The sequence below is a fragment of the Fistularia commersonii genome, chromosome 12, assembly GCF_037954325.1.
Source record: "Fistularia commersonii isolate RoL2024-O1a breed Wild chromosome 12, RoL_Fcom_v1.0, whole genome shotgun sequence".
Taxonomy (NCBI): domain Eukaryota; kingdom Metazoa; phylum Chordata; class Actinopteri; order Syngnathiformes; family Fistulariidae; genus Fistularia; species Fistularia commersonii.
In genome coordinates, this window is record NC_141295.1 from 20,280,079 (window position 1) to 20,303,202 (window position 23,124).

The following is a 23,124-nucleotide window of genomic DNA, read 5'->3' on the forward strand; positions in this document are numbered from 1 at the left end:
TGTGTGTGTGTGTGTGTGTGCGCCCATATCTGCCCCTCCTGCTCTGCTGACCCAGAGCTTGGAGTACCAAGTATTACAAGTAGTGCCCGCTGGAATGTTTTTTGCAGTAAAGTATTACAAGTATTAACAGAATTTGAACAAAACCAGGAAACAATGATGCAGCTGACAGTCAGAAGTAATCTGGATACTTTCACTTCCTCAGGCCTGTGATGGACACAATGTGTGTGTTTGTGTGTGTGTGTGGGGGGGTGTAGTTCTTCAACCATCTCCTGTGGTGCCCATGTGTACATAAACACACACATACACATGCACATGCTCACATGCTCACACACACACACACACACACACACACACATACAGTGAATGTTAGAATAGAGTAGTGTGTCCTCTGTGTCTCTGCTCGTCCCACACAGAGTAAAGACAGCTTTACTCCACTTATGATGCTGCCAGCCTACTCAACATTTATTTTTAGCTCCCACTCTTTTTCTTTCTCTCTCTCTCTCGTTCTCTCTCGCCTCCTCTCTTTCTCCCTTTCTCTACCCTGTCTCTCCCTCTCTCCTTCTACCCTCACCATTGTGCCCAGATGTGTTTGTAGCTATTAGCAGGTGTCCTTGGTGACCCAGAGGAGTTGTTTAGCATTAGCCTTAGCAATAAGCTGTAAGCTTCATGGCTCCGCACTTGCTCCTTGTAGTGTTAGGGTTAGCGTCAGCATTAGCTATCATCTTTGGCCTCCAACAAGGTCTACTGGACTCTACCGGACCTACATCTCCTGGTCAGCGTGTTCCCTTGTGGTGGTCGTAGTTGATGAACTACAGGCTTGTGTGTTCAGAGGGAATCAATAGATTTGGCTTGGAGATAGGAACAAAGCGACAAAGGGACGAATGAATGAAAGGAGGAAGGGACGAACGGACGAAGGGATGAAGGGATGACGGAGCGAAGGAAGGCAGGGACGGCCAGGCAGCAGACACATGGTGCTCGGAAGAGATGGGAAAGGCTGGAATGTGGCCGTGGCGCCATGATAGCGATGGAGCTGCAGGGCCAAAACCAGGCTCCACTGATGTCTGAGAGAAACCAGGTGATCGATGGGGAGAGTGTCTCAGCTGGTGCTCCTTTCCATAGAAGAGGGTCGGCATCACAACTATCTGTGAGGCACATCTGTGGCCAGGACTAGAAGTCACCTCACAGAAGAACAAAGTTAGGTGGTTTTCTGTCTTCAGAACTCTTTGTGTGCTGCGTCTCCTGCTATGACTCTGGCAGTCATAGCAGGATCCAACGCCCAATGGTTTCAAACATCCTTCAGGATTCGTTGTCAGATCTTATTAAGGAAGTTGGACTGCGGTTCTTCATGAAGATGTCCCGCCTCTAGTCTCCTCCTTGCTGATGTGTCAGAGCTGGAAGTCTGTCTTGTAATTAGGATTAGATGATTTAGAATTGTAATGTCTGGATGGTGTAGGTGTTATCTTCTCTTGGTTCCATAGAGTCCCTGACCCTTACTCTGACCAGGAAAGGGAAAGTTAAATCTATCTGAATCGCTGTGTTCCTTAAAGTTGTGGGAATCGATCTTCCCCGCACAAATGAACCCTGGAGATGTTCTGCAGGCTTCTCCTTCCGCATCGCTTGCTCCACGGATTCTGACCTCTGGTTTGTGTGATTTGGAGCTGCTGATTGTAACCATGGTAACATGGTACGGCTAAAAGTTGGAGGGTTCCTTTGATGAAAGTACAGCCGTGCACGGGTTCCAGCATTGGAGCAAATACAAGACAGCAAATAAATAAAACAGAAATACTGGCCCAGGAGTAAACTGCACACACACACACACACACACACACACAAACACACACACACACACACACTCACACACACACACACACTCACTCCTGCCTTATCAGAAGTGGGCCATGTACCTTAAAAGAATACTTTCACAGAACATCCGGGAGAATAAAAAAAATGGAATATCTTCTCCTCCTCCTACAGTCAGACTAATCAGACTAATGAGCTCATTTAGGCCGGGTCGGCGGTATCTAATTGTGCCAGATGATTGCTCCTGCGTCTGGTGCAACCCAAAGGGTTGTGTGTCTACATTTAGAGATGGGTCTTCTCTGCACCTGAGGCGCTGAAATGGAGAGAAGGGACGGCGCCAGAGCCTCAGCAGCCTCCATGCTTTCCAAGCTTTCCATGCTTTCTGTGCTTCTCCAGGTTTCTCAATGCATTCCATGCTTCTCCATGCTTCTCCATGCATCTCTGGGCTTCTCTGCACTTCTCCTTGCTTCTCCATGTTTCTCCATGTGTTCCATCCTTCTCTGTGCATCTGCGTGCTTCTTTATGCTTCTCCATGGTTCTCCATTTGTTCCATGCTTTTCCACGCTTCTCTGTGCTTCTCAATGCTTCTCCATGCGAGCCATGCGTATCATGCTTCTCTGTGTGTCTCCATGCTTTCCATGCTTTTCCACGCTTCTCCGTGCTTTCCATGCTCTCCAAGTTTTCTCTGTGCACTTCAGTGCTTCTCCACTATTCATCCCTTCCCCATTTTGCTGGTGACAAGGGCAGGTGATTGATCCGGCTTGAATAAACCCTGCTGGAGCCCCCAACACAACCAGGAGAGCAAGTGTGACATCTCACTGTGGTGAGTGGAGGTCGTTTTTAGGCGGGGGGGTCATGCCTGGTGTGGGAAGAAGGTCCCGTACATGGAGGCTTGATGTCCATAACGGGAGAGGCGGTCCCTTGGGGGCAGGAGCCAATCCCGACCGACTGTTGGGTGAGAGGCTTTGTTTAACCTTGACGGGTTAATGCGCATACGGACACGTGACTGTTCAGCATGTCCTTCCCTGCTGGACTGTGGAGGGAAACCCAAGAACCCCTGCGGTTCCTGAGGAGAACGTCAGAGAACCCAGTCAGCCGCTGGAATCAAACCAGAAACCTTCCCGCTGCGAGGCAGGAACGCTGACAGAGGCCGCGCCGCCTACACTGGACCTACTGTTACATAAGTGTGTGTAGTTGCATGGAAGCAGCAGATGGAGGTCTCTGCAGCAGAAGGTTCCTGACGCCTCTCCACTTCCTGAAGTTTCATTTTTTTCCACAAAGAAAAGTTCTCGTGATTTTGCCGTAAGCCATCTCCCAACAGTGCCACGGCATGTTGCAGTGCAAAGAAAACACATATGGGTATGGCTCGTAGCACCGCGCACGTCCGCTAATTACTCTTGTTTACTCTAATCGGTTTGGAAGCCACTCATGTCATGTGACAGAGAAACTGCTTGGAGGACAGACGAGGGAGGATGGACCTGGCGGGGCAGAGCACTGAAGATAACAGGAGGGAGGACTGGAAGGAGGACTAGAAGGAGGATGGGAAGGATGAACAGAAGGATAGGAAGGATGAATGGAAGAAGGATAGGAATGAAGATAGGAAGGATGAACAGAAGGACGGGAAGGAGGACTGGAAAGAGGACAGGAAAAGGACAAGAAGGACATGACCGAGGACAGGAAGGAGGGCTGCGGGGAGGAGACGGGTTCCAGAGGGAGGGAATTTTTCATCCCATCAGATTTGCTGTTTGCGTCGGACCTGAGAGGCATTAGAGCTGGAGGAAATCCTCCTGGGGGCTTCCTCCTGTCAGGAGGGGAGGGATGGCTGCAATATTCTGCTGTTGTGTGTGTGCGTGTGTGTGTGTGTGTGTTTGTGCGTGTTTGTGTGCGTGTGTGAGAGTGCGTCTATATCCTGTCTCTTCAGACTATGTTGTTTTGCCCTTGCCTGAACCCTCAGCCCTGAACTTTGACCCCTGGTCGCACAGACCTGAACCAAAATCCTCGATTAAAATCCTCAATTCTTTTTGCTCTGATACCAAAACAAGAAGTCCAATCTAAGACTAACAGGATTTGCTTTGCACCTCTAAACCTTCTGTGGGTTGATTCCTCTCCACCGTTTCAGCAGCGGCACGCAAACAGAAGCATTCCACCATGCGAGCGAAGCTGCTGCTCATTCTGAGGCACCGATGATCTGAGCTTAATCTAAAATCAATCTAATCTTAATGTAATTTTAATCTAATCTCAATCTACTCTTAATCTAATCTCCATCTAATGTTATTCTAATTTCTATTCTTTGCTAATTTGCTAACTCTAACCCACCTTTATAGGATCAGACCCCAAATAATCCCAAGCATTTACATGTCACATCCCCAAACCTCATCCACCCACCGTAATCTCAAATTGCAGACCAGTCAAATCCATCCATCCATCCATCCATCCATCCATCCATCCATCCATCCATCCATCCATCCATCCATCCATCCATCCATCCATCCATCCATCCATCCATCCCTGTTGACTCAGTGACATTGAATCTGACAATCTGTCGTCCACCCTGGAAACCTTCCATGTCCTCTGAGCCCTAGAACCTGGTCAGATGACATCAAACAGTGTGTAACACATGGATGGGAACTCTGGTTCTCCATGACCATAAAGCGCTGTGACCATCTGTCAAGGGTTTCTACAGCAGGAAATGAACCTGTTTCCTGCCTGAGTGGAAACCAAACTACACCCCATCTCCAGCAGTAAACCTGTGGTCAGAGGAAGCATCCATGGAACATGAAGCTGGTCTAGAGATACTGCAACTCCAACCACACCTTCACTCCTTCCATTGTTAAAGTTTATCATATTATTGCTGCCAAAACCCATCACTCTGGAACTCCTTCCCTCCCTCCTTCCCTCCCTCCCTCCCTCCCTCCCTCCAACACTCACTCACTCATTCACTCCCTCACTCCCGTGATTCTCGCCGGCTGTCACTCACCACACATGGTCCCGTGAAGCTGACGTCCCGTCACTCGCTGATTAAAACAACCGGACGGCAAAGACGGCAGTGATCTGTCAGCCCTCGCCAGGCGCTCTTCAACTTTTTCTTCTCTCCTCCTCCTCTTCCTCCACCTCCTCCTCTTCTTCACCTCCCTCCTACAGCCTTAACCGCTCCTTGTTCTTTTTTTGGGCTCACTCTACCTCCGTGCTTCTGCTCATCGCCTCGTCAGACGGCAGCGATTCTGCGGACGAGAAGAATTCTAGTCAAACCTTCACGTCTGGTCGGGGAGATGTTTGCATGAACGTTGGATGGGGTTTATGGCAGGACTGTAGAAGTTAGCCCTTCTTCCCTTCCGTGTGTGAGTGTGTGTGCCTCTCAGGTGATGTAACAAAAGACCACACCGTGCAGTGAATGGATTGTGTTCCAAGCACCGACTCCGGTCTGTAGGACTTTAAATGCATATTCAGGCGTCCTGCTGCGTCTCCCCTACAGCCCTCAGAGCCTCCACACACCTTCCCCCCCTCACGCAAACACTGGCGACACACTGTTGTATCGCCACTTGCTTTTTCTCTTTGTTTTTTAGCTGCAATGTTGCTGAAAACTTTATAGACCTGAGGTTAAAAATCAGAGAAGGAGTGAAGGGGAATAGAGCTGGTGGAGCAGCTGGTGCCTCCAGCCAAGGAATCCGGCTCTTAGCAGTTTGCTTTTAGCCTTGGAGGCGGAAGGGGAGCCATGAACTCCTTGTCTTCTAGACCAACCTCAAAAGGAGACCATTACCGATGATATCAGTGGCACCAACGTTCTGGGTGATGTTCTTTTGGGGGGAAATCGGTTGTAAATTCCGCTTGGAGGCGAGGTGGCTCTTTATGAAAGTCCTTGACTTCCACTCTCTTCAACACCTGGCATTGCAATGTTTCATTCCCCTTGCTGCCGGTTTTAATCATGTTTGTTAGTTTTCCTCGTCATTACGTCACACAGTTACTACACATTTTAGTTTCCCTTTTTCGCTTTGGCCACCGTGAACCCGATGTGGGTCATTTCCAGACGGAGACATGAAGGTTCTGCATCCCGACAGGGGCCGAGGGCTGCAAAGCCGATTGGTACTGGAGTGCTAGCAACACAGGGAATATTAATGCGTACACTTCACTCACGCTTCACTTTTACTCATAAAAGTACTGCAAAATCTTCATCAAATAGAGGGAGGAGTTAATGGATCTAAACATTAGCTTCAACATCTTCTCAGAACCCTAGGATTATCTCATCTTCATCAGAAACAGTTGAATTATTCTGGCCACGAAGCTAACCGAGGGCGTTGCCTCCGACCTCGGCACTGGCCAAAATGTTCTTGTAATTTTACATGTCATCCATTGTTGAAGAGGCGCACAGGTTAGAACTGGGATTGAAGGGAACTGCATCTGGGGATGACTAATTGGCATAGAAATACTTTATATACCACAATGTGCTGTTAAAAAGCACACAGAATTGTTCTTTATTTAAAAAATGCAATTTATAATCACACATTTACCCCAGGGGCACCGCCATTGTTTTACTAGCACAATCCATGCTGGATTAATGGCCGTAGGATTTCTCTCCTTAACCCCTGGTGTTCCACTAGTGTTAACACGCCCCACGTGGTGCAGTATCTACGCTGATAATGCCACATTGTGCTGCTGTTGGGTGCAATTTCCAGTCCAACGGAAACAAAGGGACTCATGCTAGTCTGCAGCTTTCCAAGGGACAAGAAAAGAAGAAAGGAGTGGGAAATTGCTTGTGGACGTTCACAACTTCCAAAGGATCATGGACGTGTTCTCGCTGCCTCTCTGCGGATGCATTTAATGCATTTAACCGAGTTAAGCTGCTGGAAGACCTCACGGGTGCTGCTGGTTTTGAACGGACGCCGAGGCCAAACACCGTGCCCACGGTCTTCTTTCACAAGCAGGCGAAAGGTTCTCGGGAAACGAGCGAAGCCCGCTGGAAGTGATGCCACCGGCAGGAGATGCCGGATGTTCTCCTGAGAGGATGTCACCTCCCGCTACTGTGGAAGTAGCATTTGATGCGGCAAGAGCACCGGCATCACGGATGAAGCTGACGAAGAGTTACCAAGTCGGTCGGCACCGCGGTCCGAAAGTCAACAGTGAACAGTCGATGACAAAAAGTGGAGCTCCTTACAACAGGCACTCTGTCTATATCAGCAAAGCAATGCAGTTGTCGCTCTCACACCTGCCATTTTGGCTGCCTCCTGCCTCTTCACATCTTTGTTTGTTTTCATTTTGAAGCTCATTTGGACTTCTGTCTTCAGCGTTCTCCTCCTCGCTCACGTCTGTCTTGGGTTCAAACACGAAGGGCTGCATAGATGACATGTCTGCGCATCGCGCGGTAAAATCAATTTCAACCTTGTGACGTCAAACCCAGACAGCTTTGAGAGGTAAACAACAATGGCACCCTGCAAGTAAAAGTTTTTTTTTTACAATTTTATACAGCCAGAGATATATTGAAAGATTTTATTGTTTTTATGTAGCTGGTACAATATTGGTCAAATAGGACAATAACGTTTTGTGCACCCGGATCCCTTTAAAATGCTCCTCTAGTGTCCCGGTCTCCTCCTGGGATCCTTCAAATCCAAACGCCTGCCTCCAACTTCCCTCTTCCAGGAGTAACTTTTTGCTTGGATTCACAACTCTCTTCCCTTAAAATGCTACACACTCACACACACACACACACACACACACACACACACACACACACACACACACACACACACACACACACACACACACACACACACACACACACACACACAATCTTACCTGTCCACTGTCAGTCTCCTCTGCCTTGACTCTGGCTCTCTCTCATCTTTGTCTTGTCTTGCTGATGTGTGTGTGTGTGTGTGTGTGTGTGTGTGTGTGTGTGGCTCAGGTAATGTTTGACTTTTGTGGCAGCGGCAAGGCGGAACTGAACCTGAAGATGGGACAAGTGATCTTCCTGCTGCGGCGAGTGAATGCAGACTGGCTGGAGGTAAGAGTGAGCATGGCGGTGCAGGGAGGTGGGGGGGAGTGTATGCAAGGAGATAGAATAAATGGAGAGGATAAGCGAGAAGGAGAGGAACTGGAAACCTCACAGGGTTCTTGGTCAGATCTCCAGCTCTGTCAGATTCTGCTTCCTCTGGTTCCTGTGCCGGCCTCACGCACCCCATCTTCACGATTCACAGGCTTCTCACGTCCCCAAATCCGGGTTCTCATTTCACACCAGCATGATGCCAAATCCAATCTCAACCCTAACCCCGAGTCTGATTCCAAAGCCAGTCTCAACCCCAATCCCTAGTCCACTCCCATATTTAAACCCTAGTCTAATCCCATATCCAATCTTAAATCTAATCCCAAATCTAATGCAAAGCCGTTGTCATGTTCTTGTCAGGCCATTTCAATCAGGAGGGATGCGGTGAATTCTGGATGATTTTCAGGGTTGTAAAGATCCTGAACAGCACTGTCTCTGCTCGCCGTGTTTGCAATCATCAAATATTTATATAAACAAGCCAAATGTCACCGAATGCCAGGATTTCCTCCGCATTCGTCTGTCGAAGAGTTTTCACGCTTTCAAGAGTTTTCCGTCGACGTGGACCGGGATGTGCTTGTCTGAAAGGAGAACGGCAGCAGGGCGGAGGCTGTCAAATGGACGAAGCGATAAACTGATAAAAAAAACAACCGCGAAGGAGATTTGTTTTCTGCACCACCGTCTTTCCCCTGGACATGGTTGTCGGGATCGGGTTCCACTCGGTGTTTGACAGCCTCTGCATTAAGCGATTTCCTCCTGATTAGAAGTGACCTTGCCTTTGCAAAAGCACTGAGGTTACTCTATTCCAGCCTTTATCCACGGCAGGAGGTGAGATATACCCAGGAAGAGAATCCTTTCACTACAGGTTCCTGCAGCCTGCCGTGGTTGGTGGCACCCTGTTGCCCACACTGACTCCTGGCTTCTTACCCTCTTCGCTCTCTGCGTTTAGCTGCACGCTAGGCTAGGTTAGGTTAGGCTAGGTTAAGCTAGGCTAGGCTAGGCTCACTAAAAATGCTGGGACTACAAGTCAACCGCAAACAGAAGGCAGAGGGTTTCTGGCTGGAGTCTGGAAACACTCGTGGTCAAATATACACTCCGGCTGCTGTCTGAAGCCCAATGAGTGACTCCTGCTCGACTCAGAACACACTTACTGTAAACTTTGGAAAATATAAACTTTCGAAACATCGACTGGCCAGATACGACCTGCTGGCGCTTCCTGCTCAGGAATCACACACTCCTGGATCTTCGTTCAAGACTAGATGTGGCACTATTCTTGACCTCTTTTCCTTCCCACCCTCTGCTTTCAACACGGAAAAGCAGCGTGGATGTCAGAGTGAAGACACTCTCTGGGTTTTTGGGGGAAAGGCTGCAGCGCCATGGAACAAGGTCATAAACGTGTTTCATAAAAACGTGTGAGATGGAGAGAGCGACGGGTGTGTGGGAGAGAGAGAGAGAGAGAAAGAGCAAGAGAAAAGGAGGAGGAGGTAAAAGCTGATGTGGTGGGAGAGAGAGAAGAGGAGGATGCTCTCACTCTGCCGTCTCTGGAGATCCAATCATCGAAATGGAAAAGTCCAATCATCTGTTTACCCTCATTCGAACTTCCCTCCTCCTCAGTCGGGGGGGTTCCGGGGCACAAGGTCACATCAAACTCTGCCGGCCTCCGGGAGGTCGAGGCGGGATTCGCCGGCTGCTGTTGGCGTCGAGAAGAGGCTGACTGCCGCGTGAAAGAGACCAAGAGAAGGAGGAGGAGCGCCGTTTCTATGGAACGGCGCTCCTCCTCCTTCTCAGTTCTGGCCTCAGTTCTGGCCTCAGTTGGATGAGTGTGAATGAACCCTCCAACACTGCTTCCGCTCCTTCAGCCCACCCCTCTCTCCGCAGGGCACGGTCAACCAGCAGACGGGCATTTTCCCACAATCCTTTATAAAAATCATCAAGGACCTTCCGGAAAATGACGCCGAGAGCAAAGACCAGGGCACCCGCTACAGCTGCCTGCGCTGCTACCTGCTCACCCCTGCCGGGGTGGACGCCAGGTGAGTGTGGGGCTGGAATCCCATCTCTTATTTGACCTCCAGGGCCAAAGGATCAGTCGCCGGGAATCGTCGGGATAAAGTCTTGTGTTACAAAAGTGCTCGATTCCATCCAGATCCCCTTCTCTTTGACTGGGTCTTTCCAGGAGGGTTGAGAACAGATGCTGTATTTGTTTTCGCAGAGACGTCTGCGTGCAAGAGGACCTCACCATCCAGCCAAGGTTCAAGGACCTGCTGTCCCGAATGAGGTGGGTCCATCTTTATTCCACCCTCTCCAGGCCCGGGGAGGAAATACTCCTGCGACCCGGGGTTGGCGGGACCGGCCGTCTAACGCTGCGTGTGATGCAGCTCACCTTAATGTCCTAAAATGTTCAACGAACATAAAAGTGACCCCTTTGGCAGCGGCTTTAGGTCAAACCGGAGAGACGTATGACCCCTAGCTGAGCCATTTTCATTGGCTTCCAGAGTCGGGGCAACGAACATCAGTTTAGGCTGCCAAAAGCAGCTTTGCCCCCTGCTGGCCGGCCATGTTCGGCCTCTTCCAAGGCATCAGAGGGGGTGGGGTCAGAGGGGCGGGGTCATACGACTGGGTCAGAGGGCGGTGCCAGGCCAGTGGGCGGGGTTAGAGAACTGGAGGGGTGGAGTCAGTGGGAGGGGTCAAAGGGCAGGGTTAGAAGGGGGGGATACCTTGCCGTGTGGTCAGCCATCTCACTTGCATGTTGTAAATCAGGGGTGCTCACACTTTTTCAGCATGCGAGCTACTATCAAGTCAAAATGATCTACCCACAACAAAAATGCGAAACATTCTTCATATGTACAATGTATATTGATGCACTTCGCATAACTGCATGAGCCAATATTGCACAACACAAAATGATGATGTACATTTTTTGTCATGACCCAAGTTCACTCTGATGACTTTCACTGAATTGAATGATAGTCCGGACAGTCGCTGTTGACGGCCGGCCTGAGAAACGATGACATCACTCACCCGGAACGAGGCTTCGGTCGCGGCTCCCGCTTTTGAAGTTTGTTGTGTGAAAAGTGACTGCTGTCCGGACAACTGGGATTTTAGTTCCTTCACCTTTCTCTTTCTCAGCTCACTTTCGGCAGGATGTCCGTGTCTTATTTTCCACGAACGGTCCGAAAATACCGCTCCACATAACCTTCTTTGGTACTCTGATGGTACTCCTCCCGTTCCGTATGAAAGTGATATGTTTTCGTCCTCTTACTTGGCCCAGCTCCCCCACTCATTTTATTCCCTTTTTTAAGTTTAAGAGAAAAAAGCCGAGGGCTACAAAGTGGAGGTCACTTTTTGCTGCACTTCGCGCCGTTGTTTGTGTGTCTGCAGTGACCTCAGTGTCAGAAAAAATCAGATGTCATCTGACTGCCTGCCCTGTATATCAATCGAGTGACGGGATGGACGGTAGGCTGACGTCTTTTTTTTAATGTCATGCGATTGACCGGTATTACCTTTGCGATCGACTGGTAGATCGCGATCGACGTATGAGCACCCCTGTTGTAAATATAGGGTCAGGAGCTTCTGAGTTTCCGGCTGATGTGTGGATCGTCTGTCGCCTTGATCTCCAGTTTCTGAAAGACAGGTCTGTGAATGGAAGGAGGACACATTGTATTTACACACACTCAACTCAAGCAGACAGCCCTTAGTGGACAGCTTCATTAACCGCGGCCATTTTGAACTCGAGCTACTGGAAAACAGTGAAATTCTTCTGAGACAGAAAAGAAAAATCGTTTATAAACCAAATCCAGGTCAACATCTGCATATTGAATACAAACTACGTAACTTGTCCTCATGTTCTAAATGAAGCAGTATCTGAGGCCTCCCGGTGGACACCTATATATACATAAATAAAATGTGTCTGCATCCGTAAAACCTCAGTAAAAGGACTTTTTTTGTAATTTAGTTTGTATATATCAAATGTCGGTGATATATTCCTCATGTATGTATAATGGAGGTATATATCATGAAACAATGATACGATAAACCCCACAAACACTTTGGCACTTCAGTTTCTTCATCACTGGTTTCTCTTTTCCCTCCATCTCTCATTAGCAGCCAATTAAGAAAGGTAACCCCCCCCAGAACACACACACACACACACACACACACACACACATACACACACGCACACACACACACACACACACACACACACACACACACACACACACACACACACACACACACTCATTATCAGTTAATTCCTCTGACTGTCAGCTCATTATTGGGATTTTTTGTTTGTTTATTTCTTTAATATTTTTAATTGAAACGCTCAGGCCCATCACATCCCGGAAATAAACAAATCGGGGGACTGAAGATATTTTCTTAATGCATCAAACCACTGTTTTGCCTGTCTGCCCGCACATCTATCTATCTATCTATCTATCTATCTATCTATCTATCTATCTATCTATCTATCTATCTATCTATCTATCTATCTATCTATCTGTCTATCTGTCTTATCTGTCTTATCTGTCTGTCTGTCTGTCGTGTCAAATTTTAATCAGAGTAGCTGGCAGCTATTTGTTTGTTTCCCAGAAACACGTTTCATGTCATTTTGAAAGTTTTGAAAAAGGTTTACTTTTGTTTATTTTTTCAAATCGAGGCTACGTCTCCAACGAATCCTATTAGTCTGACTGTGATTGACGCGCCGGCTAAAACCGTTGTTCCCTCAGAGACGTCTTCAAAGAGGATGACATCGCCCTCAACTACCGTGACCCCGAGGGCGACCTCATCCGTATCCTTGATGACGAGGACGTACAGCTGATGATCAAGGAGAGCAGAGGGCAGCAGAGAAAAGTCAAAAGGCCTGTCAATCAGTTCCCCTGGGAGCTGCACGTCACCATGACCTCTGACCTGTCGGTGTACAGTTCAGAAGCCTGAGGGCTCCGTGGGTCCACGAGGAGGCGTCGTGGTCGTCCAGGTTCTCCTTCGTCCGATAGGAACGTCCAGCAACATTTCCTCACTTGAATCGAACCCCGGCCCTTTTCCCACTGTGTTTTAAGCGCTCATTAAACCAGGCTGTTTCAAAAGGTCTCGCGATCTGCTGTCAATGACGTCTCATTCTCCTCTGCTGGAGAACCAATGATCGCCAACCCCAGAATGCAAAGAGAAGGTTTGTTGCTGGATGTGAGCAGGGCTTTTAGTGATCCAGGATCACTATTACTTATATGTTATGTAAGAAAACTTTGCACAGAAAATGGCCAAGTTTGAGATGAAAAAGAAAACATGGAATTGGCTGCCTGCATGTCATGGTCACTAAGAAATGTCACTCTGGATCTGGGAGAAAAACACCCGAGATGACCGAATGAAACCGGGGGAGCAGCTGAAGTGGGGGGAGCGGGGGAAGCAGGGGAAGCAGGAGGAGAGGGTGAACTGGGGGAGCAGGGGGGAAAGGGTGAAGTGGGGGAAGTAGGGGAAGCAGGAGGAGAGGGTGAACTGGGGGGAACAGGGGGGAAAGGGTGAAGTGGGGGAAGCAGGGGAAGCAGGAGGAGAGGGTGAACTGGGGGGAACAGGGGGGAAAGGGTGAAGTGGGGGAAGCAGGGGAAGCAGGAGGAGAGGGTGAACTGGGGGAGCAGGGGGGAAAGGGTGAAGTGGGGGAAGCAGGGGAAGCAGGAGGAGAGGGTGAACTGGGGGAGCAGGGGGGAAAGGGTGGAGTGGGGGAAGCAGGGGAAGCAGGAGGAGAGAGTGAACTGGGGGAACAAGGGGGAAAGGGTGAACTGGGGGAAGCAGGGGAAGCAGGAGGAGAGGGTGAACTGGGGGGAACAAGGGGGAAAGGGTGAAGTGGGGGAAGCAGGGGAAGCAGGAGTGGGTGAATTGGTCTGGAGCCTCATTGCTTAGAAGGTGGCGTTCTGAGCAGACACAGGTGTGGAATCTCTTCTCCTGTAACAACCCCATGACCTCCGTTCGACCCATCTCTGCTGAAATCCACCCTTGTTACCATGGTAACCGGTCTTCCTGTTTAAATCAGCACAGCTGCTTCGTGGTGAAAGTTTTTTTTTAAAACCCAGTAGTTCCACCCGCCGAATGGCTTCTGTAGGAAGAAGATTGTCCTTGAAACTTTCCTGAAAAGGTAAATTCAGGCCACTGGTTTGAAAAACAGCTTTTGAGGTTTTTTGCTTTCCTGCTTTCCTCCTTTCCTTTTTGAGGAAGCTTTTTGAAGACTGCTAGGCCGTTGTCCTCTGTTTGCACTGCAGACCGTTTAAAAGTGCTCTGGGTTCTACGGTAGTATACGAATAGAGGTGCAAATACACTAATGTGGCTTTTACATCTGTATAATACTTTTACACTTAATGAGATCAATATACATCCGTTCGTGGCATGTTGGGTCTTAATATAAGACTTCTTTCTTGCAAATTGACATTTAGATACAGTTATTGCAGATTAACCTGTAAAACTCTCCCTTGGGTTATACCTGAATTTAAATGATATCAAATAAATATACTCCATATTATATCATACTTTTTCCGTCACTCACATTAGTCCTGGCAGTGTGTTTTATATCATCGCTTTGTTATTTGACATTTCTTTGTTATTCTTGCACTATTTGACAAGTAAACGTGCCTACGATCCAAATATGTTCTTGTTTTGCGGCAAACACCGCCATCTAGTGGTTAATAGAGTTGACAAGTTGGAGGGAGACCGGAGTGCAGGTTCCTCGTAGCCGCTGTCTGCAGAGGAAATCAGGTGGTGGCAGCAGGGAGACGGTGCATCCTGGCAGGTTCCTCATCTTCCTCAGCCGGCTCAGTGATGTCTTCAACATCGCCGCTGTGGTCCACACGGCTGCTCCCTCTATCAGCGTTGCCGTGGATGGACAGAAGCTGGGTATGTCCCTGGTCTGGTCAGAGGTGGCCTCCAGCTCCTGGTGCTCCTCACACATACACTGGTATGTATGAATAAATGTTAAAAAATAGTCATTATAAAGCAGCTAAGATACATGTCTGATATATCATTTATATATAATAATATATAATATAATAATTTATATTTTGACAAGATATGGCAATGATGATAGTGCCTTGGTTTTTTTATCAAGAATTTTCAGGGCTTGATTATGTAAAGATCTCAGAGATTTTAGGGTTGTTAGGTTAACCTGAGACCAGGATGATATGCAATATAAAATGTGGGATATGATCATGGCATCAAGGTAGGACTTTGCAGCTTCTAGTGGTAGCGCGTTCCTGATATGTCGAAAGTCCAAAATGTTAAACTTCAAGGCATTGCAAGTCTTTTTAATATGATTTTTAAAACTAAGGGAAGGGTCCAATATGACACCTAGATATTTGACCTCTTCAGCGTTTTTGATCATATGGTTATTCACTTGAATATTTGGGAGGACATTCTGAGTTTTTTTGTTTGAGAAATACATTGTGAGCATTTTCTCAATGTTCAATGCAAGGCAAGAGTTGTTGAGCCACTCTAGTGCATTTGCCATTGTGATGGATAGTTTGGCAGCAACAGAATGAGCATCAGAACCGTGTGAAAAAGGGCCGTATCATCAGCATACATTAAGATTTCCACATCGCTGCAGATAGAGGGCAGGTCATTAATGTATAGACTGAAAAGTAATGGCCCTAGAATGGACCCTTGGGGCACGCCTGTTGTACAAGCTGTAAACGGTGAGGTTTTATTTTTTATTTTGACGCATTGGTAACGGTTCGCGAGGTATGATTGAAACCAATTCATAGCATTTGCTGATAAGTGAAAATTGTGCATTTTGGTCAAAAGCAAAGAGTGGTTTACAGTTTCAAATGCCTTGCGAAGATCTAGAAAGACAGCCCTGACCACCCCTCCTTTGTCAAGACTGGATTTGATCACCTCGAGGAAATAGCAGCATGCTGTGTCAGTGGAATGGTTTGATCGGAAGCCAAACTGCATAGGATGTAACATGTTTCCATTGTCGAGGTGATCAACCAGCTGTTCAGCAACAATTTTTCAATAACTTTTGAGACAACTGGGAGGATGCTAATCGGTCTGTAGTTCTTAATGTCGTTACAGTTTCCAGCTTTAAAAATAGGTGTCACGACGGCAGTTTTAAAAGAGGAGTAATGACTGATTGATTATGTAAGTAATTGGTGCTGCTACAACATCTTTATATTTCTTTAAAAAGAGTAAATCAAGCCCCCAGGAGTCCTTAGCTCTTGAGTTGGAGAGTGATTAAATTATTTTGCTGACCTTGTCTTCGTTCACACTATGAAGGACCAGTGCCTCCACGGTCCCAGCAGAAGCTAGTGTTGAAGGTGATGTTGCATGTAGCTCTAGATCTGATACATTGCACAATTCTGAGATGGAGGAAATGAAATAATTGTTGAACATGGTGGCTACTGTTAGGCTGTCCTTCACCGTGGCTTGTGCTCCGGATGAAAGTGCTCTGTTAGTGCAGGAGTTCATGTTAAGTTCGATGGAATCATTTCCCGCCCTCTCGTTCCCTGATAATTTGTCAATACATTTCCATATTATTTTATTGTTACCTTTAGCCTGTTTAAAAATGTCTAAAAAGAAATCTGCTTTTGCCTTTCTTAATTGACCTATGACCTTGTTTCTAAGGCTTTTAAAAGTCCATTGATCCGTCCTTAGTCTTGTCTTGAGATACTTTTTTAATGCGGCGTCTCTCTCTTTCATTAAAAGCCATATTCCTTCTCTAAGCCATGGGAGAGATTTTTTACTTTTAAACTTTCGCGGTTGCGTTTTTGTAAATTTTGAAAGAATTTGGACAATTGAGTTTCTAAGAGTGTTGCATGCTTGCTCAGGGTCCTGACTACGAACTAAATCAATTTGGACATTGTTTTTTATTTCAATATCTAATAGCTCCAGGTCACGCTTTTGAATAAGTGAAACATATTTTTCTCTCTATTTTGATTTCTGTAGCGAGATTTATTAAGTTTCCTTGAGACTAAGGTTAGATTATGATCCGATAAACCAGTTATCAGATTATAAGTTTTATTAACACAGTCAATTTTGTTAGTGAGAATTAGGTCTATTAATGTTTTGGTGGAGCTTGTGATTCTAGTTGGGTTCTTTATTACCTGAGTAAAATTAAAGTGTTAAGCTAGGTGCCTTAACTTGTTAGACTGCGTTTTGTCCATCCAGTTCAGATTAAAATCACCCATTATTATGGTTTCCTTGTCATTACAAGCTTTGAGTACATCTTTCAACATGTCAAAAATACATCCTTCTCATGAGGTGGCCTGTATATTACAATAACATTAAAAGACATTTCAAGAGACAAACAAGTTGTTGCACCTACACACTCCAGGGCATTTTGAGGAAGATCTATCTGTTTAGATATTAAGTTCTCTTTCATATATAATAATACACCACCTCCTTTTTTGTTGGGTCTATCCCTTCGGAATACTTTGTAGTTCGGAATGGTGTAGGCACCTGCTGCTGTATTCTTAGTTAACCACGTTTCTTCTTCTTCTTCTTCTTTCGGCTTTTCCCGTTAGGGGTCGCCACAGCGAGTCAACTTTTTCCATCTAACCCTATTCTCTGTATCTTCCTCTCTCACACCAACTACCTTCATATCTTCTCTCACTACATCCATAAATCTTCTGTTTGGTCTTCCTCGAGACCTCTTGCCTGGCAGCTCCAATTCCAGCATCCGTCTACCAATATATTCACTATCTCTTCTCTGTACATGACCGAACCATCTCAGTCTGGCTTCTCTGACCTTCTCTCCAAAACATCGAACATGTGCCGTCCCTCTGATAGACTCATTCCTGATCCTATCCATCCTGGTCACTCCCAAAGAGAACCTCAACATCTTCATCTCTGCAACCTCTAGTTCTGCCTGCTGTCTTTTGGTCATTGTAACAGTTTCTAGTCCAAACATCATCGCTGGTCTCACCACTGTCTTGTACACCTTTCCTTTCATTCTGGCCGATAGTCTTCTATCACATAGTACCCCTGACACTTTTCTCCACCCATTCCAACCTGCTTGGACCCGTCTCTTCACCTCTTTTCCGCACTCTCCGTTGCTCTGGACTGTTGACCCTAAGTACCTGAAATCCTCCAGCTCCTTGATCTTCACTCCCTGTAGCCTCACCGCTCCACCCGAGTTCCTCTCGCTCACACACATATATTCTGTCTTGCTGCGACTAACTTTCATTCCTCTCCTTTCCAGAGCATACCTCCACCTCTCTAGATTTTCAACTACCTGTTGTCCGCTCTCACTACAGATCACAATGTCATCTGCAAACATCATGGTCCATGGGGATTCCTGTCTAACCTCATCTGTCAGCCTATCCATCACCATTGGGAACAAGAAGGGGCTCAGAGCTGGTCCCTGATGGAGTCTCACCTTCACCTTGAACTTCTCTGTTGCCCCTACAGCACACCGTGCCACTGTCTCACAGCTAGCATACATGTCCTGCACCAGTCTAACATACTTCTCTGCCACTCCAGATTTTGCTACTTTGTGGTCTACGATAATCACCTCTTCTACCCTTGCCTCTCTTTCATTTTCCACATTCATCAGTTCTTCAAAGTACTCTTTCCATCTTCCCATCACTCTTCTAGCATCTGTCAATACATTTCCCTCTCTGTCCTTTATCACCCAGACCTGTTGTACATCCTTTCCAGCTTTATCTCTCTGTTTCGCCAACCTGTATAGATCATTCTCACCCTCCTTACTATCCAACCGAGCATACAAGTCATCATAAGCCCTTTGTTTTGCCTTTGCTACCTCTATCTTTACATTACCTTGTATCTCCCTGAACTCCTGTCTGTTCTCTTCAGTCCTCTCAGTATCCCACTTCTTCTTTGCTAACTGCTTTCTCTGTATACACTCCTGCACTTCCTCATTCCACCACTAAGTCTTCTTATCTACTTTCCTTCCTGAGGACACACCAAGTACTCTTCTACCTGTCTCTCTGATAACACTAGCTGTAGTTGTCCAATCATCTGGAAGCTAACCCTGACCACCCAGACCCTTTCTCAACTCCTCCTTGAAAACCATGCAACACTCCTCCCTTTTCAGCTTCCACCACTTTGTCCTCTGCTCTGCCTTTGTCCTCTTCATCTTCCTTGTCACCAGAGTCATCCTACAAACCACCATCCTATGCTGTCTGGCTACACTCTCACCTACAACTACTTTGCAGTCACTGATCTCTTTCAGGTTACCTCGTCTATTCAAGATGTAGTCTACCTGCATGCTCCTACCTCCGCTCTTATAAGTTACCCTATGTTCCTGTTTTCTCTGGAAAAAGGTGTTCACTACAGCCATTTCCATTTTTTTTGCAAAATCTACCACCATCTGTCCCTCTGTATTCCTATCCTGGATACCAAATCTGCCCATCACTTCTTCATCCCCTCTATTGCCTTCACCAACATGTCCATTGAAGTCTGCACCAATGACCACTCTCTTTTTGGGGAATATTCTGCATCACGTCATCCAACTCATTCCAGAGCTTCTTCTCCTCTTCAGATTCACATCCCACTTGCGGGGCATAGCCACTAATAACATTGAGCATCACATCTTCAATTTCCAATTTCAGACTCAGAGGTCTATCTGACATTCTCTTCACCTCTAGGATGTTCCTAACAAACTCCTCCTTCAAAAATGTCAAGGGCCAGCAATTTGGAAAAAAAATGTTAAAACCATAAAGTATCGAAAAAATATAGACAATATAGATTTTCATTAAAATTTTGACAAAAAATGTCAAAGGTCAGCATATTGGCAAAATTGGTACATTTTTAAAGAATGACCAAAATTGTAGACAAAGTGAAAAATATTGGGAAAAGTTTAAAAATTGGCAGATATATGGGTTAGGGATATATGTATTCATGAAAATTTTGACCCAAAATGTCAAAGGTCACTAACATTGGAAAAAAATGTAACAATCGTAAAGTACTGAAAAAATTGTTGACAAACGGAAAAATATTGGGAGTAGTGAAAAGTTAGTAAAATGTCACAGTACATGTATTCATGAAAATTTTGACCAAAAATGTCAAAGGTCACTAACGTTCAAAAAAAGGGGAAAATCATAAAGTATTGAAAAAATTGTTGACAAAGTGAAAAATATTGGGAAAAGTGAAAAGTTTGTAAAATATCACAGTACACGTACTCATGAAAATTTTGACCAAAAATGTGTAAGGTCACTAATATTGGAAAAAAATGTGAAAACCACAAAGTTCGGAAAAAAATATTGAAAATGTAAAAACTATTGAAAAACTAAAAAATTGGCAAAATGTGATAATATATGTATATTCATGAAAATTTTGAAAAAATTAAATACAATGAAATACACTTGGCATCATAACCAGAAACTAAAATATTTTGCAACAGCAGCTGAGGAAAAAATTCTAAAGAAATTTTGTTGTTACTGATAGGGAGGCAAGAACAATTAAATTTCTACATGAAGGAGAAAAGGTTAAACCGTTTATGTTCAGGCACAACTCAGGGCAGCTAAGTGTGGGCAGGGCTTGGGAGTTGATGGTGGACCTGAATAAGCATCTGGTTGTCCCAGCATACATAATTAGCACCCGGCTGTGGACAGATATGTTACCCTGGTCTGTGGTGGAACAGAGTCTGTTTTATTGAACTTTAGCGTCCAGCGAGGTATGCTGAGATGGCAGCAGATGTAGAGCAGCAAGGTTGGAGGGCTTGGTGTGGCTTGTAAAGGCGGGCTGCTGTGGAGTCTGTCATTGGCCCACAAACTGAATTGGGCATTTAGGTCGGAGCCTGAAACTTGCAGTCCGCAAGGTGTCTGGGAGTGAAGGAGCAAGTGAGTGGTTGTGGTAAAGGAGGAAGCATGGGAGCTGTTGAGGTAGCTAAGGTAGGGTTGTCATGCCTTCTTGAGGTTTTGTGGCCCTAAGTGAACAAAACAATGATGAAGGAATGTGCTCACTTGAAAACCCAATAGCATGCTGCAGACTGTTGTTGGCTGGGGCAGGTCGCTGGTGATGGTACATTGTTTGTGGGGTTGTCAGCTCGCTGGTAGCTTGTCTTTTATTTGTTGTAGTTTTTGTTAGCTTCTTTACAATCTGAGTTGGGCTTTTAAATGAGTTGTGCCTTGGATTTTGGCACAAAGGACAGTAACATCTTGTCCTGTCTATTAATGAACTGAAGTGATTCTTATGTATTTGAACAAGACCAAAGTTCTTGTCTGCATGCATTATAAATGTATTTGCTATTTGGGTGCAATTATCATCTTTTGACACAATTCAGATTTGGTTGGAGGGTGATGCACACATATGGGAACTCCTAATAGATCACAATAAAGGCAACCCAGAAGGCGATGCTCATGCTTGTAGGTAGTGGGTCTTATGGGGTTGTGGTTGTTGAAATTCTCAGATCATGTACAGCCTGGCTGCTGAGTGGAGTAAAATTTGGTCTCAGCATGTGAATGGATTTTGCCTTTATTGTTAGATCATACAACACTTATCATCACTGGACGTATACAGTTCAGGTCATTAAACATCTGTTAAAAGTAGTTCTTGGAAAGAGAGCACTACTAGCTTTTGAGTAAAGGCACTACTCTTTCATGTCTATGGCGGTCCTCAGTCATCCAGGTCATGGTTATTCCTGGTCCTGGGCAACTGGGCTTCAATTTCTTCCCATGAAGATGTTTCACCTTCCAGAAAGCTTGTTCTGTTTGAGTGGACCTTGGGAACTTTTCTTTATAGAATGACCAGGGTTGGGGGCTGGTCTAGGTGGGGATGCCTTGTTCAGTTGTATTGGAAAGTTGTTTTCAGAAAGTAGGTTAGCTGGGGTTGTTGTGTTACATGGGGAGTTGTTAGGGGGAGAAAAAGTGAAACTTCTGGGGACTTGAGTCAAAATTTAAATCGATACAGCTCAGATTCAGATGTTGGGAGACCAAGAAGAGAAACTTGTCTGATCACTGACAAAGGATCAGGCGGTAGCCACCGGGGCCAGGTTTTGGTGGATCTTCCTGGGTGATTAGGAAGGTGCACCCTCCAAATTAGGAGGGTGCACCTTCCTAATCACTCTGTAAAAGATTCATCCCTGAAACTTGGCCCCACTGAGCACCGCTTAAACCAATAAAAATGATCTAACGAGTTTCTCCCTGTCTCACATGACCTGAATATCAGCTGTACCTGTTCAAATTGTAACTCCGACAATTCCCAGGATCGAAGTTGTGTTTAGGTCAGTCAGGTATGTATGAATAAATGTTTAAAAGTAGTTGATGTAAACCAGCTCTAATATATCTTGGATGGATATATCCAGGCTGAGGGTTAGGGTTAGGGACCATAAATCTTTGCAATTGTGCTGATGAAGCTGGGTGAACTTTAGCTAGTTTGTTTGGAGCTCACAGAAGCGCCCTGGTCCGTTCAGCCTAACCTGATGGTTCTCACGTGTCTGTCAGCAGATCTCGGCCACGGCATTGATTGCTAGCCGGCAACGTGTCAGCCAATCAGAGGGCGGAGGGGCGGAGCCTCCAGGTGACTCCTTTTATCCCAACCTGATCAGAGGATGCCAGTTCTTTGAAGGCAGAAAACACCATGGAGGACCTAAGAGTCACGGAAGATCTTCAGAGGAAAAGACTTTGTAGAGGCGGCAGACGACCGAGGAAAGAGGGCAGAATTCGAGGCTGTCGGCCGCTGCCCGCGACTGCTGTATCAAGGTAAGGTGTGAGTTTTGTTTTTATGTCTAAATCTGGGTTGAAAGTAAGTCGGTCCGGACCGCCCCTGCGGACCGCCAAATCAGTGGCGGGACGCGGTAGCTGGAAGATGGGAGAGCGGCAGCCGACCTGACAGACCTCATTCAGAGGCGGTCACGGAAACACCCAGGGGCGGAAAAGAGATTTTCTTGCAGTATGCAGTCTTGAAAACAACTTTGGCTCGTTAAAATTCCCTTTTAACTCCTTCGTCCCTGCTGGACGGAGCCGTGGCCGGGCAGTTAGCGTGCCCTAACCGTACTGCTCCGCACAAACGCTGACTTTTGCTCTCCATCTAGTTTCAGCTACTCTTTCCGATTACATTGTTTGGCTCTTCAACTTTGTCCCTCTATAGTTAATGCAAATATGTACATGTCCCTGGTTAAAGATGCGCATCCTTAAAGTTCGTCTCAATTTCTCAGGCATCCTCCCACTCTCCAGCCTTTTTCAATGCCCTCCTCACTACACCTTTGCTAATCTCTGCTACTTCATGGTCCACATTAGCCCCTGCCTCCTACCTTGTGTTGCTTCTCTCTGTTCTCCTCAGTCCACTCAGTGTCCCACTTCTTTGTTAACCTATTGTTTTGTGTGCTGTTATAGCCGCTCTTATTAGTTGCCCCGTGTTCC

The 23,124-nt window shown here is 46.3% G+C and overlaps 2 protein-coding genes across 3 annotated transcripts in view; one reads left to right on the forward strand and one right to left on the reverse strand.

Moving 5' to 3' along the window:
- Positions 1–5,106, reverse strand: part of LOC147229147 (parvalbumin-7-like) — a 19,534-nt gene extending 14,428 nt beyond the window's left edge. Inside the window, exon 1 of the mRNA XM_086157662.1 lies at positions 4,778–5,106. Coding sequence (XP_086013788.1) covers positions 4,778–4,784 — 7 coding nt within the window. The 5' untranslated portion in view covers positions 4,785–5,106. The remainder of the gene's footprint in view (positions 1–4,777) is intronic.
- The window catches only part of ncf4 (neutrophil cytosolic factor 4), a 21,818-nt gene extending 8,906 nt beyond the window's left edge, over positions 1–12,912 (forward strand). For both annotated transcript variants that reach the window (XM_086157659.1, XM_086157661.1), the window contains 4 exons: positions 7,697–7,795; positions 9,710–9,861; positions 10,041–10,106; positions 12,556–12,912. In XM_086157659.1, the coding sequence (XP_086013785.1) occupies positions 7,697–7,795; positions 9,710–9,861; positions 10,041–10,106; positions 12,556–12,763 (525 nt within the window). In that variant the 3' untranslated portion in view covers positions 12,764–12,912. The remainder of the gene's footprint in view (positions 1–7,696; positions 7,796–9,709; positions 9,862–10,040; positions 10,107–12,555) is intronic.
- The last annotated feature ends 10,212 nt before the right edge of the window (positions 12,913–23,124 follow it).